Source organism: Helianthus annuus, chromosome 3 (genome assembly GCF_002127325.2).
Source record: "Helianthus annuus cultivar XRQ/B chromosome 3, HanXRQr2.0-SUNRISE, whole genome shotgun sequence".
Taxonomy (NCBI): domain Eukaryota; kingdom Viridiplantae; phylum Streptophyta; class Magnoliopsida; order Asterales; family Asteraceae; genus Helianthus; species Helianthus annuus.
In genome coordinates, this window is record NC_035435.2 from 141,325,082 (window position 1) to 141,339,992 (window position 14,911).

The window sequence follows — 14,911 nt, forward strand, 5'->3', positions numbered from 1 at the left end:
TTGCCCTATTTCTGTTTCTATTTCTTGAGAATATTTATCAAACTGTTCTTCCATTAGCCTAGACTCATCATTGGCTTCAGTTTCCTTTTCTTGCTGATTAGGGTTTTCCTGGATTATAATTGCCTTTCCTTTTCCTAAAGGGTCGTTATTTCTAGGAGGTTTTGTAACTGGCTTTTTCTTACGTATACGGCTTCCCCATACATAATTTTTCTTTTTCTTTCTTTTTGGTTTGGTCAATGATGGAGTAGGAGATTTTATAGGTTGGTCCACATCAGCAACATATCCCGTAAATTCATGAGAAACTTCTATATTCACTGGGTACAGATTGAGGTTCTGAAAAGCTTCAGATATCTCGTTCATGCTGTGTAGCATATATACAAAATGCACAAAATATCAAGTTAAAACTTTGGAACAAAGTTTAACAAATAAACATGAAAGTTTTATTGCACACTATTTGTACAAAATACAGGGGAACATACTCAGATTTATTTTACTAAATTTTATTTATTTACTTATTGGAAAGTGCTGCTCGCTAAATTTAGGGCATCTAGAGATTTGCATGTTCTGCCACAGTGGCTAACATATACAAATTTGCCCATTTTTCATCGAGTTTATCTTCCCAAGGTGATTTCTTAAGTAACTCCCGTGTTTCCTTTTTAATCTTCTTTTCTCTGATTTGCTCCTTACTTTTCTTAATAATCATATTCCTTTTTCTAGGAGAAAGCGGATATTCATAATTTTCTTTTTGCACAAATATTCCTTCTTCAGGAATTGTAGGGAGTTTTGAAATTTTAGTTTTGGACGAACTTCCTTCTTCGTAAATTGATCTATCTAATTTAAGATAGATATCTTGCAACTTTTGTTTACCCATACTGTAACTAACAAATAATCAGTTAAAAGCACATAAACACATAATCGCGTAATAGTAATCAGGAAAATTAAGTATCGTTTAAATACTTAATTAGCTTAACTTAGTGGCTCTGATACCACCTTGTTTCTGTCACGGCCCCCGGCCCGGTTTGACCCGTTCCAGGAGCCGCGAGACAGAAATCTTGCGGTACTTGATTGATTATGAGTTTAGCAGCGGAAAATTTATTTACAGGATCGGCTAAGTTAAAACTTTTCCCGATTATTTTATTTCACAATTCGGGATAAACCCCGATAATTTACAATAATAAGATTTTACTGATAAAACATATTTCTTTATTTTATATTGAGCCACTATCTTAAGCTTGAAATGCTTCCCCTGCATTTTTCCTGAGTTACAGCAGATCACCTGAAACATGTTTGAAAAAGATTTTGTCAGCGGGGAAATACTGAGTGAATTATTCTAGTTATTGGAAAATGACACATTTATTATAATTCACAGTGGTAAGATCTTTTACAATGTTTCTGATATCAACCAATCTACCCACAGTACTTTACCACTCGACCAATTGGCCCACCTGTCCAATGGTGTCTGTGATTATGGTCATATCACCCAATGGCTGCCCCAATGGTGACGATTATCAAGTAAAGTGCACAATACCCCACATACCGGCTGTAATTTGGTGATTACATAAACTTAATCACTGTAAGTTATAACTATGAAAATAATTTGGAGTATTGTAAAACATTTAACAGCTCACAAACGGTGAGAAAAGAGTTTATAAAAGAAGAATAACTCACATTGCAGCTTTAGTACTGACAGAATATGATTTTAGCCCTGTTAACCTAATTTCAACAATAATGCACACAAAACAGGGTTAGTGATCAATACAGCAGTTACGATAACTCACGAGATCAAATTCTCACAATGAATGACAAAGTGTAATACTTCAACTCATTTATCGAATTGACGACAAACGACAAAGTATAATACTTCAACTCATTTATCGAATTAACGACAAACGACAAAGTATAACCCAAAGTGGGCGACACTTAGACATTCTTTGGATATATTGATCCCGGAAAATGAATCGTAATAGTGATCGAGTAATTACCCTGTTCTGCGGCAGCGATTCGATATTAGTGGGTGTGTGAACGATTTCTGCTATAACTCAGTGTATAATTCGAGTTTTAACGTCGAACTTCCAGCAAAATTCAAGTGCCACTGCCCCCTATTTATATCTGGAATTTGTCCTCCCTCGCGCCACGCGAAAGAGATAGGTGCACCCGTCGCGTGGCGCGACGGGTCTATTTACTAGCCTAGGTTTGTTTCGTGTCCAGTAGCTTTGCTGAGTAACTTGTACGAACAAATTTCATTTTTACAGCAAAATTCAAAGATAAATATCTACTAGGGTTTAACCCCTCTGAGTTTTAGGGGCCCTGATCCTGATTCCGATTGTTACGAAAATTTTAGGGTTTATGCGGAATCACTTGGGTTTCTCAATTAGGGTTTCCTTAATAGATACTTAACCTACTAAGTATAAATTTTTAGAGAGAGTTGTTACACCGCTCCATCACGACACTATTCCATCAAAACTTGTCTCTTTAAAATATAATGCTACACTTACAAAAGTTTCATTGTTGCTTAATTGTGGGCACACTTAGATTTCTTACCTGAACTAACATAATCCTAAACAAGAGAAACTATAACGACTAACGTCATTAATTTGTTTTTCTCTATTAGAATTTTTTTCGGTCGTTAAATATTGACCCTAAACATCCCGAGTTCCTAAAAATTTCTAAGGTCAGTGTGAGCAGTCAAAGTCCTTATCATGACTTGCAAGGAATACAAGAGGCGGGGGGAAGAGTGTCATTAAATTTGACTCCGAATTTAACTCCGATTACACCTCTTGTACACCATACTGCACCAACTCTTACAAACTTAGAATCCTGAAAATGATAGCAACCTAACCAAGAGCTAATCCATAAAACTGAACCTTCTAATAAAGCCAATAGTCAACTTAGGAGGTCATCTAGGTTTAAAAACTTACTAACTTTGATGATTACATAACCTCCCTAACTGAAGTTGAAATGGATTTTGGAAATGTTTACTGATCCTATCTCTTCGAATTAAGCCATTAGTGTCAATCAATCCTCTGAATGGAATAAAATTGTTTTCTAGTAAAACTGATTTTATGTGTTCGTATAACGTTTGGGATTTGATTGAATTATCTAAGCGTGTTCATAACTAAACCAAATCCTAATATATAAACGTTAAGACACTAAGAAGCATGATTGATTGTCAAAGGTTATACTTAGGAAGAGATAAATTATCAAATATTTCTTTGAGTATCATCACTGTTCTAGTAGCTTATAATAGTTTAAAGCTACATTAGATGAACATTAAAAACAATTTTCCCTAACAATTGGCTGACACATTTACATGTTCATAAAACAACATGAAAGTTCCAAACTGAAGGTTAAAGAACATTTTGTCTATAAGCCAATAAAATCCATGTATGGGTTAATGCAAGCATCATAATGTGATGAAATCTTAACGTAATTATTTTCATCAAGAATCAAGTGGATTAATGTATCTACCTCAAAATGAGTAGGAGCAACTAAGATAAACTTGTCTATATAGATGATATTCTTTTGACAAGTATATGTTACATAAGTCAAAGCATTGTTACCACAAACTTTGATATAATAGATCTCATAGATATCTCTTACATGATAGATATCATAACATACGGACCCAATGGGACATTAGTTCCGTTCCATCAGTTTAACCTTAAATGGGTCCTTACACATGTAACAAACAATATTGCTCTCCTTTAGAGGATAATACGATAAATGAGATTATTTATTTACGCTTCATTAACTAGAAGCCTTAAGTAAGTTCAAGTCTATACTCGTTTAGATATTACTCACATTGCAACACATTAGATATGTCTAGATTAATGTGAAACATCTAATGGAGTATTACAATATCTTTAAAAGAAACGAGATGCTACAATTTAAAGAAGAAGTGTGAGAACTAAAACCGGTTGATTACTCTAACTTTGTAATATTCAAAGATGACAAAATGTAATTTCGGGTATATATCCTTATATCAGCAGACAAAACCTATCTTATGGAGGAGTCATAATAAACTCATAATAATAACCTAAGTTATAACGACATAATATAGTCACTAAATGTTGTTGGAAATTTATCAGTGGACTCATAAGTTTATTAACTCCATATAATTAATATTATGAAGACTTAGTGTGATAAAGTCAGCTACCATGACTCCTTGAACAGTAACAGTTCGAGAGGTGCAGCATTAAGTTTCGATACGCAATTAATTATTCGTTTATGAACGAATTGAGAAAACTAAGTTTTGTATCAAATACATTCATGATATGCTTAAGGATCCTATAACTGAAGGGCTATTACCCATAAGTCTTATTAAGAGAGCTCATAGACGGGTATTAATTAATGGTCGTGTGCAATTGCATATCGTACTATGAATGACTAACTATTAGTTAATTTTCCTCATCAATTTGATTTTGTATGTCTCTAAGAATATGTCAAGCCGACATAATGGCATATAGACAAATAAAATTACAAATCAAACAAAGGGCTTATGCTTATTTTGATCATAACGATTATGTTTTAAATTAAGGCTATAGTATGACTAATGGGGGTCCTGAGTCGCATAATGATTCAACGGCTGTATTTCTCTGCTATAGTACTTGTTTAAGGCTATGAGTGTTAACTCCTGATCAGGCTTATCTAATACTCATAGTAAATGATTATTCGGCTGACTGGGAGAATGTAAGATTAAATATATATTATGTTATATTTAATCTAGTAGTCATTATAATCATTTACATTATATAGATCAAAATATATAACAACCTATTAAATAATTAGTTGGTAATTGTTGATGGGCCTTATTACCATTATTAACTAATTAGGGTTTTGTAACACCCTGAAAACGGGTTTGGCAATCAAACCACGTTAATAATAATGAACGGGTAAAATACCGTTAGTGGTGAAATTAACCCGGTAACTATTAGGATTTAAATAACTAAATCTAATATTAAATTAAAAGGGAATAAACGCTTTAGAGGAAATAAAGTTTATAAGAGTCCCGAGTTAATGGGACTCAAAATAAAACGGGATGTTAACTCCCCGAACCCATTAAGGTAACTAGGAATATCAACCTAGTTAGTTAAATGTTGTCAAAATGCCAATGAAACTAGATTGATAATACTTGTATAACTCTACAAAAGTTGAGGGACTAAACATGGGCAAATGGAATGAAGTTTTAATTAAAACAAATTAATTAAACAAAAACACACACATACGTGTGTGTTCCTGTGATCGACCAGAGCCAGGAGAAAAAGGGTTATAAACCCTAGCTCAACAATATCTTCAATTGGAGGATCAAACGAAGGCCAAATTCAGATTGGAATATATATATATAAACGATCACCAAGTCAAGGGGATCGTAAAGTATGTCGAATTTTTGACATTCATGAAGTTGTGAAAATTAGTTAACTTTGCATGATGCGATCTATGTATGAATCGTAGAGGCTATGGCCGAATTAATGAAGTGTGATTGCTTAGGAACAAACCCTAAGTAGAAATATGAAGTAAATTCAGATTTGTTGATGCTAAATTCATGTATGTGATGTTTTTAGGGTTTTGATTGCTAAAACTAGTGTTATGATGTCATGAACATGCTTAAATTGAAAGATGAATTCAATCAGCTTCTGATCAGAATTTACAGCCGACTTGTATTGGCTATAACATGGACAAAACGTGACAAAAACCTGTGTTTCTTGAGCCTAAAATGTAATTCTAGGAAATATCTTTAAAACCCCACTGAAATCGTATTTTTTCGACGAAAATTGAGCGTTTTATGAATTTTTCCGTATCAAAGGTTCAAGCTACGTTTTCTGGCAGAATTTGCAGCCCATTACGAATGTCATAACTCAATTTAGGAATTGAGTTATGATCTCAAATTCTTACTGTAGAAATTTTTAAGTGATTAAAAGAATCGCCAATTGGAATTTCGTCAATCGGATAAACGAGGAATTTTAAATGAATTTTTTCGTAAGCTGCAGTCAGAAGTGACGAATCTGATTGCAGCTTAGTAAATGAATTTTTACGAATTTTTGGTAAAGAGTTAGATCTTGAAATTTTAACACAATGTCTAACACTCCGAGTGGTACGCCACATAAAAAAATCATAATTTTTGAAGACTTGTAAACAGGTTAAACAAGTCACAAAATACAGCCCATTTTCAGTGATATGGAATGCCAAAATGAAATCGTGGCCTACTAGTTAGTATGTAAAATTTGATTTCGTTAAGAGTTGGAATGAAATAAGCCTAGGCGAGTTCAATGAACCAAATGTGCATATGAATATGTTGATAAGTCAGTTGACTTTTAAAAAGTGAAACCGACCAATGATTAGATCGAATGATAATTTTGATATGGTCGAATGATAAATTCGACATAAAACCCGTAGGATGGTATAGTCGTAAATGATTATGACTAATCTAACCGTCTTACGAATCATGATGATAGTTTGACGCTTGACAAGCTAGGTGGAGGTTTGGAAAGGAAGCGGGTCAAACGAATCATGTGTAAAGGGAAAGCGTACTTCGGATGCAAGGTAAGTAAAGCTTACACCCATTGTAGTATACGTATGTATTTTATAGGTGATAAAGGTGACAACCGATTATATTCGAAATTTGAGTTCCGACACGAAACGAAATGAGTCGGAATGAATAAAAACGATCAAAATCATGGTTAATGGTAAAAATGGACAAAATGGTAATTTAGTCGTGAAATGACTAAGAGTTAATAAGTTTTCCTTAAGGTTACCTTATAGCGTAACTAGTAATGGGAAAAAGGGCAAAAGGGTAAATTAGTCACGTGTTGACTAAATGTAAGTTGAGATTAAAAGGATACCCATGGCGTAAGCCAAAACAAGTTAAAAACGTAAGAAAAAGGAAATTGTGGTAAAATCCGAAATGGGTCGGATGTGTCAATGGGTAATTAAAAACCATGTGTTGACATAAGTATAAATATTTGGTCATAAAGACTAAATGGGTCAAATGGTGGTGACGACACCATTTGACAATATCGACTAATGTTTGGCTGTCAAGTTAGATGTTCACAGGAGTGAACGGGAAGTGGATTATTGCGTCGCTATAAGGTAGCGGCTAATAAAAGAAAGGTACAAAACGAGTCTATATGTTGACCCGAGCCAGGTACGCATAATTTAAATTATAGTTAGAAGTAATATGTTGGTCAAATATTAGTGAAAGCCCTTCGTCGTAAAACAAGGGACTGAAATTGACCAAAATACCCATGAACGCTAAACCAGGTAAACGGTCTTTATGAGCCGTTTAAGAACGTGTATTATGATAATGTGAGTTATAGATAAGTATAAAGTGGATTGTGCATAACCAAAGGGAAGATTTAAACTTAGAAGGTTTAAGTCTTCGAAACGGGTCAAAAGAATTATGTGCATAGATTGAGTACTAGCCGCGTAATTCATAAAAAGTTACAAACCCGAACTATAGATTTTGAGTTAAGCATGTTGATGTACGCTAAATGGTTAATTAGAAACAAGGTTGTAAACTTTTAAAACAAATGGGTCGAATAAATGAAATAAGAAATTATAAACTAATCGTTTGTAATTCAGGTTTCATATGCGGAAAATAGGATAAATTGATGCGTATTTTTATTACAAACACGTAGGAAAAAGAACCGAGTAAAAAGGATAAGTAGATAAAAGTTATGATACTTTAAAGTTCGAATTTCGATTAAAAACATAACAGGGCTGAAATGCAAGACCAGAACCTGCACTCGCTGGAAAATGGTCTCCCTCGCGCCACGCGAGGAAGTAAGGTAATACTGGCGCGCCACACGAAAGAGTAAACTGAGCCTCTCGCGTGGCGCGAGAGGCATAAAAGCTGAAAAATGTTTGCTTCTTGTTCGTTTTAATATCCGGGCTTGATTTTAAACAAATTATAAGCTCGAATGACTAAACATTTCATGGTTTATGAAATGTAGGAATATCCTTGGATGCCGGATGACGATCAAGCTCAACGAAGAACCGAACACGAATAAGATAAAAAGCTTCCGCACATCGTTTCGTCGTAACTTTTAAACGACGAACTCAGTTATGTTATGTTGTATTATTTTAAAATTGTAAAGTTTAAACAAAATTCGTATTTTACAAAGTATATGTAGTCATAATTACATGTTGTTTATCGTATACTTTACGAAAACCATTAAATAATGACAAGGGTCTTACAAGTTTCCTCTTGGGTGCATATATAAGGAGACTTATGTAGAGGTTCTAAGGTTAGACACATAACCTAATTACTCTCATAACATCAAATCGCCTCCTCTCCTATACCGGTTACCGTTTATCGGTTTTCTTTATCACCATCATTAGATTGCACCCTAAGGAGGAACCAGACCAAGCTGACAATCATGTCAAACACTATTGCTACATCTCCATCTGGATTCTCTACTAGCCTGTACTGCTGCAATCAGGTATGTTATTCATGTTTTCCATTATGATTAAAACAGAACTGATCAACACGACATCGTCATTCTAGCTAAGTGTAACTCGCATATGCTAATTCCGCTCAATGATGTCACTGACTGAGGAGAAGTAATTCGTAATTAATTTAGGCTGACATCGTCATTCTAGCTAAGTGTAAATCGCATATGCTAATTCCGCTCAATGATGTCGTCGACTGAGGAGAAATTTGAGGTGAAATTAGGGGAAATTATTGGCGTCGCAATAGTTAACGCCTGTTTTTTATAATCAGTATCTATATAAAATTTGAAGTGAAATTAGGATAAATTATTGGGGAGAAATCATTGTTTGCCTTAAAACCCTAATTGATACTTTGAATCTTTGAATTTTAATATTGTGCTTGCGATTGAGACTTTTTATGTTTTTTATACCAATTCGAAGTGGCCTCGCCTTTGTAGTTTGCTTAGATAAGGCCTCTAGAAACGTTGGAACGGCCCTGGCGCATCCCATGCTTGAGGCCCCATTCCAAGGACGCATGAGGATAACGTTTTACTAAATCATATTCGTCAACTGACATTTTGGTAATTTCCCCTATTTCTACTGACATTACCATGCCATATGAAAAGTCTATGACGCGACTGTAAAATTTATTTTCACATAAATATGTCATTTTCAAACAAAACTAGAATTTGCGAAAAGTATTGTGCATAGCTATGTCAAGCATTCTCATGAATTATGGGGTCTGAATTTATGACACTTCACAGACATAACACGAAATATACGTACAAACGAGTCGGGTCTGTTTTAGGCTGAACTTGCAAACATATATAGTTAAACGGTCATGTTTGTGTCAACCCTGTCGATTGACCAGTTTAACCCCTTTATTTTTTTAATTTTATTTTACTAAAATGTTTTTTATGTTATAAGTTAAATTGATTCGGCAGTTTATGTCAAAGTTTAAAACTAAAAGGGAAATTGAAATAAGATTTCATAATTAAAATGTATTTGCTTTGTATGCATTTTGGTTTGTAAAATTGTAATTTTAAAGTTTTAATATGTATAAAAATTAAAAAATAAGAATTAGAAGCTGAAAATTAAAAATTAAAGTTAAAAGTTAAAAAGTAAAAATTAAAAATTAAAAATTAAAATTAAAATAAACGGGTCGTGCTCTTGTCAAGCCGCGAATATTGGTGTAATGCTTGGGTTTACATGCTTGACATGATCTTCTGATTCATGTCAAATTTTCAAGTTTGTGTCTGGTTGAATCTGCCAACCTGCAAACACAAACCATTGGATTCAACCCGTAAACACAAACAGGTCGTGCTCTTGTTAACCCGCGAATATTGGTTAAATAAAAATAAACAAACATGTTGATTTTTAAAGGAAAAAGACGGACAAGTAACACATATTATATTATGGGTTTGAGACTTTGAGTTATATTATATTATCTGTACTATATTATAATACATGATAGACGGAAATTTTAAAATACCAAAAAAGTAAGAACTTTTTCCCTGTTAATTTATAAACACACTTTAAAACAAGGGTAAATTAGTCTTTTAAATTTTAACCCCCATCCCATTACACTTAAATCCTTAAGTTTTAACATAATTATGGGTAATTAGGTACACTTTTCTCCCTCAACAAAAAACTCATAATTCTTTTACATATTTATGGCATATCTTATAAACTATAATGTTTAAAAAAAATTCAAAAGTACTGTGACGACCTACTCATTTTTGTTAATGTTTTGATAGTTGTCTCGATCAATATTGACGTGTGGATTAAAATGTACAAGTAGATGATGCCTTAGTGTACAAGTGATTAAAACCCAACGTACTTAGTCATTATTCTAAAATGTTAATAGCTACAGAATGTCAAGTGATTAAACCCTCATCTTTAACAAAATTATAGAAATTAATAGTTACATTTTATCCCCTTATAAAAACTTACCCCCGAACGATACATTTTATCCTCTTATAAAAAACTAACCACCCTCCCACCCTAACGATTTTTAAATGGTCATAACTTTTTAGCATGTGAATATATATTTTTTTTAAATTACACCATATAAATGATATTTTATTTTCTTTAATTTGAGTATATTATTGCTATCATATTTGTAATTAAAAAAATTGATATATTATGTAATTAGTAGTGTCTAAGGCCTAAGGGTGAGTAATAACAAAAGTGTTAACCGAAACCGAACCGAAATCAAACAAAAATTGAGTTAATTGAAAACTGGTTAACCGAAACTCGAATTAAAAAAATGGTTATAATGAAATTAATCTGCTTTCTTAAAAAAATGTATTCTTGTTTAGTTTAACACCTTACACTAATTAATACTATATATATATATATATATAGGTAGAGGTTCAACTAAGAATTTAATCTTCCCTAAGTTTCCTAAGAAGCAATCTTGAGCTTACATGTGGCAATCTCATTAATTTAGATGAAAGGGTAATATTGGAAAATGCAAATTTCAAACAGATCTGTACTTAGTTTTAATCACACGATTTTCATTCCTTCTTTCATATTTTTCATTCATTCATTCATTGAGCTTACCAATTTCATCGAGATCGTTTTCATCTAAATCAATCGCAAATCTCAATCTCAATCCTGCTGAATCGTTGATCGTTTTCATCGATTTGCCGGTACCTGCGAGATTGAGATCAATCCTGCTGAATCGTTCATCGTTTTCATCGATTTGCTGGAACCCTAGCTCCTCTGTTCATTCATTGATTTGCTGATTTATCCTCCTCTATTTTAATGATGTCTACTACTCTCGATGGTAAAATACCTTCTAGTTTTAATTTCATCTACTTTTTAGGTTTTTAGTTTTGATCTAAGTTGTGCTGGTTTTTATTTAAAAGTGTAGTTCTGAAGTTGTGCTGGTTTTTTGAAGTTGTGCTGGTTTTTTTATATTACATCATATTTAAAGTGTAGGTTTGTAAAGTTGTGCTGATATCTTTATTTTGTGCTAGTTTGTCTGGTAAAGTTGTGCTTGTTTTTTGTGCTGGTTTATTGTAAAGTTTGTGCTGATATCTTTTATTTGTTCTGGTTTTTTGATTTGTTCAGGAGTTCGTATCTGTCCAACTACTGGTAATCAGTATTATACTCCTATTGTTCCAGATTCTTCCAAACCTGTAGTTGGTATGCATTTCCAGTCAATTGATTCTGCCTTTAATTTCTATAAGAAGTATGCTAAGTTATCTGGGTTTGAGGGTCGAAAGCATACTCAATCTTCAAAAAATGGTGTTGTGATTAGAAAGTACTTTGTTTGTGCGAAAGAGGGTTCAGCGACATCCTGTGCTGTTGACACGGTAAATGATAGTGTTGGTGCTGATAAAAAGTTAAATGACCGAAGGAGGAGACCTTCTAAACGTACCGGATGTAAGGCACACATCCGTTTGTCTTTAACTCCAAAAAATACTTATAGAATTTCTCATGTATTTGAGGAGCATAATCATTCTTTTGTTGATGAAGAGGATTATCATCTTTTAGCTTCGTCTAGAAAGTTGACATTCACTGAAGAGCAACTGCTTTCTGATTTTTCTGAGATGAATATTGGTCCAGTTAGGGCATTCAACCTTATGAGAAAGATTCGTGGTGGATTTGATAAGGTTGGAGTGACGTCTACTGATTGTAAAAATTTTAAAAGAGATATTAATTTGTTCATTGGAGAGTTTGATGTGGATATGGCTGTCCAACGTCTTATGAAGAAGAAGCTGTATTTGCCGAATTTTTCTTGTGAATTTTATTGTGATGAAAAAGGTGCTCTTGCTGGATTATTTTGGGCTGATGAAGAAATGAAACTGAATTATGAGGTCTTTGGGGATGTTATGTCTTTTGATGCTACGTTCCGTACGAACAGGTATTTTATTCACTTTTTGTAGATCATTTATTCATATTTTTATTAAACTAGCACAATTCAGCAAGCAGTTGTAATATAATCAATTCAATTTTTAGGTATGACTTGGTATTTGTTCCGTTCACTGGAATCGATAATCATCATCACAATGTCACGTTTGCTGGTTCTTTGTTAGCATCTGAAACTGCTGAATCATATAAATGGCTTCTTCAAAGTTTTTTGAAGGCTTTTGGTGTTGCACCTAAGGTGGTTGTGACTGATCAGGACGCTGCAATGAAAATTGCCATCCGAGATGTTTTCCCAGATACCAGACATCGTTTGTGTATGTGGCATATAATGATCAAAGTTTCTGAAAAGGTAACTTTCTTAAACCAGCACACTTTTAGCATATAAACCAGCACACTTTAAACAATCCATTTAAACCAGCACACTTTAGCATATAAACCAGCACACTTTAGCATATAAACCAGCACACTTTGGCATATAACTCAGCACACTTTTAAACCAGCACACTTTCTTTAAACCATCACAGTTTAAGCATCATAGTTTAAGTTTATACATCAACTAGCACACTTTAACATATAAACCAGCACATTTTAGGATTTGTTTGCTGTTTTAATATACTAATTATTTTTTTTTTGTTATAGGTTGGTACTGAGCTATCACAAGATGAGGTTTTTAAAGAAGATATATGTGATGTTGTATGGACTGATGCTCTTGAACCAGCACAGTTTGAGACACAATGGTGTGATTTAATGATTAAGTACAACCTTACTAGTAACAGCTGGCTGTCTGATATTTTCATTATTTCTGGTTCCAAGGGCGACATCTTTGGGTGCATTGTTGGGTATTCAACTTCAAGGTAATCACATACAATTTCTTTCTGTAATTTGAAAATTTTCAAAATCAAAATCCCTAAGCATCACAAATATAATTAAAATAAACAGCACAGAATTAATGGGCATCAATATATTACCACTCTTTTAGCACGTGCCATTTTTTGTGCTTTTGCTTTCCCTTTCATGTTGTCTATAATCTTGATGGCTTCTCCCTTGAAATCAAAACATACAATGTAGTAGTGCTTGTTTTGTAGTATTGGAATGAACAACATGTCCACTTTCCTAATAGTTCCAAACTCGGTAGTCATCAATGTCGCGGCAATGTTTTCTCTGAAATTTTGTGTGCAGGTCTTTTTGTTCAGTTTTGGTTTGAAGTTGTTTTCTCCCTGCACAGAAACCAGCACAATGTGTTATAAACCAGCACCAGCACAATGTGTTATGAACCAGCACAATAATAGCATTTCATATATTAGACTAACCAGCTATTAATAAAACATTAATATTTCAAAACCAGCACAATGTGTAATAATCCAGCACATTTTGTTAAATGTGCTTTTTCTAATCTGTTATTAAAACCAGCACATATTAGAAAACATACCAGCATGTTGCATGGGCAGAAAACTCTTGCCGGTGAACCTTTGCTTCTGTAGACCTCTTTACTGTTTAGTACCAATGACCAAGCTGTTAGGACTTGGACATGTATGTATAAGTTCGGGTGAAGCGACTCCAGAAATACCCTTGAAAGGTTTGTGTTAAATGCTGTCTCAAATATAAACACCCTGCATTGTTGTAATACACATTAGTTTAAATACTTATTTTTATCCAATTAAGATTTTGTTGGTTTTTATACTTACCAGGGGTCGTCAACTGTCGAGAACATCCATTCGGCTATCCTTAATTCAATTTTTTCAGTTTTTGTTTTTATTTGTACAACTCGCTGCATATATGGTGAACATAAAGGTTCGGCAGGGTGAGTTGTACGTTTGCTTTTCTTTGGTCTCCGGCGTTTAGGTCTTCACCTATGAATTCTTGTTTTTCACTGTCTTTTTTGGGTTCCTTTTCTGGTGTTTTAAAAACCTCTCCTTGCTGTGCTGGTTGACCAGCAGCCTCATTTCCTTCTTTCTTTGCTGGTTGGCCAGCAGTGTCACTTTCTCCCTTTGGTGGTTCATTAGCATCTTCACCTCCTTTCTTTGTTGTTTCCCCATCAGGTTTACCATCTTTAACCTTTTCTCCACCTGCATCCTTTTCTTCTTCACCTATGAATTCTTGTTTTTCACTGTCTTTTTTGGTTTCATTTTCTGGTGTTTTAAAAACCTCTCCTTGCTGTGCTGGTTGACCAGCAGCCTCATTTCCTTCTTTCTTTGCTGGTTGACCAGCAGTGTCACTTTCTCCCTTTGGTGGTTCATTAGCATCTTCACCTCCTTTCTTTGTTGTTTCCCCATCAGGTTTACCATCTTTAACCTTTTCTCCACCTGCATCCTTTTCTTCTTCACCGCCAACTCCATGATCAGCACCATCTTTTTTGCTGCTTGCTACCTGTTCTGCCTTTTCTATTTCTTTTATAATCTCTGGCCACATTGAACTGGTGATTCTGAAAGGAGTTGAATCAAATTGTGAGACCACCATTTTTTTTTGTGATTGGGTAAGTTTAACTTCATTCCCTTCTTCCTTTTTATTCCCTCCTTCTGTCTTCTCTCCACTTCCTCCTTTTTTCTTTTCTTCATTCCCTGCTTCTGATTCTTGCTTCTCGAAATTGTACTTTTCACCATATACT

General features: G+C 33.9%; 1 protein-coding gene across 1 annotated transcript; it reads left to right on the forward strand.

Moving 5' to 3' along the window:
* The first annotated feature begins 11,429 nt into the window (after window positions 1–11,429).
* Window positions 11,430–13,164, forward strand: LOC110932210 (protein FAR1-RELATED SEQUENCE 5-like). The gene is made up of 3 exons (XM_022175562.2): window positions 11,430–12,301; window positions 12,397–12,655; window positions 12,946–13,164. Exons 1-3 carry the CDS (start codon window positions 11,583–11,585, stop codon window positions 13,162–13,164), a joined length of 1,197 nt encoding a protein of 398 aa, XP_022031254.1. The 5' UTR covers window positions 11,430–11,582.
* The last annotated feature ends 1,747 nt before the right edge of the window (window positions 13,165–14,911 follow it).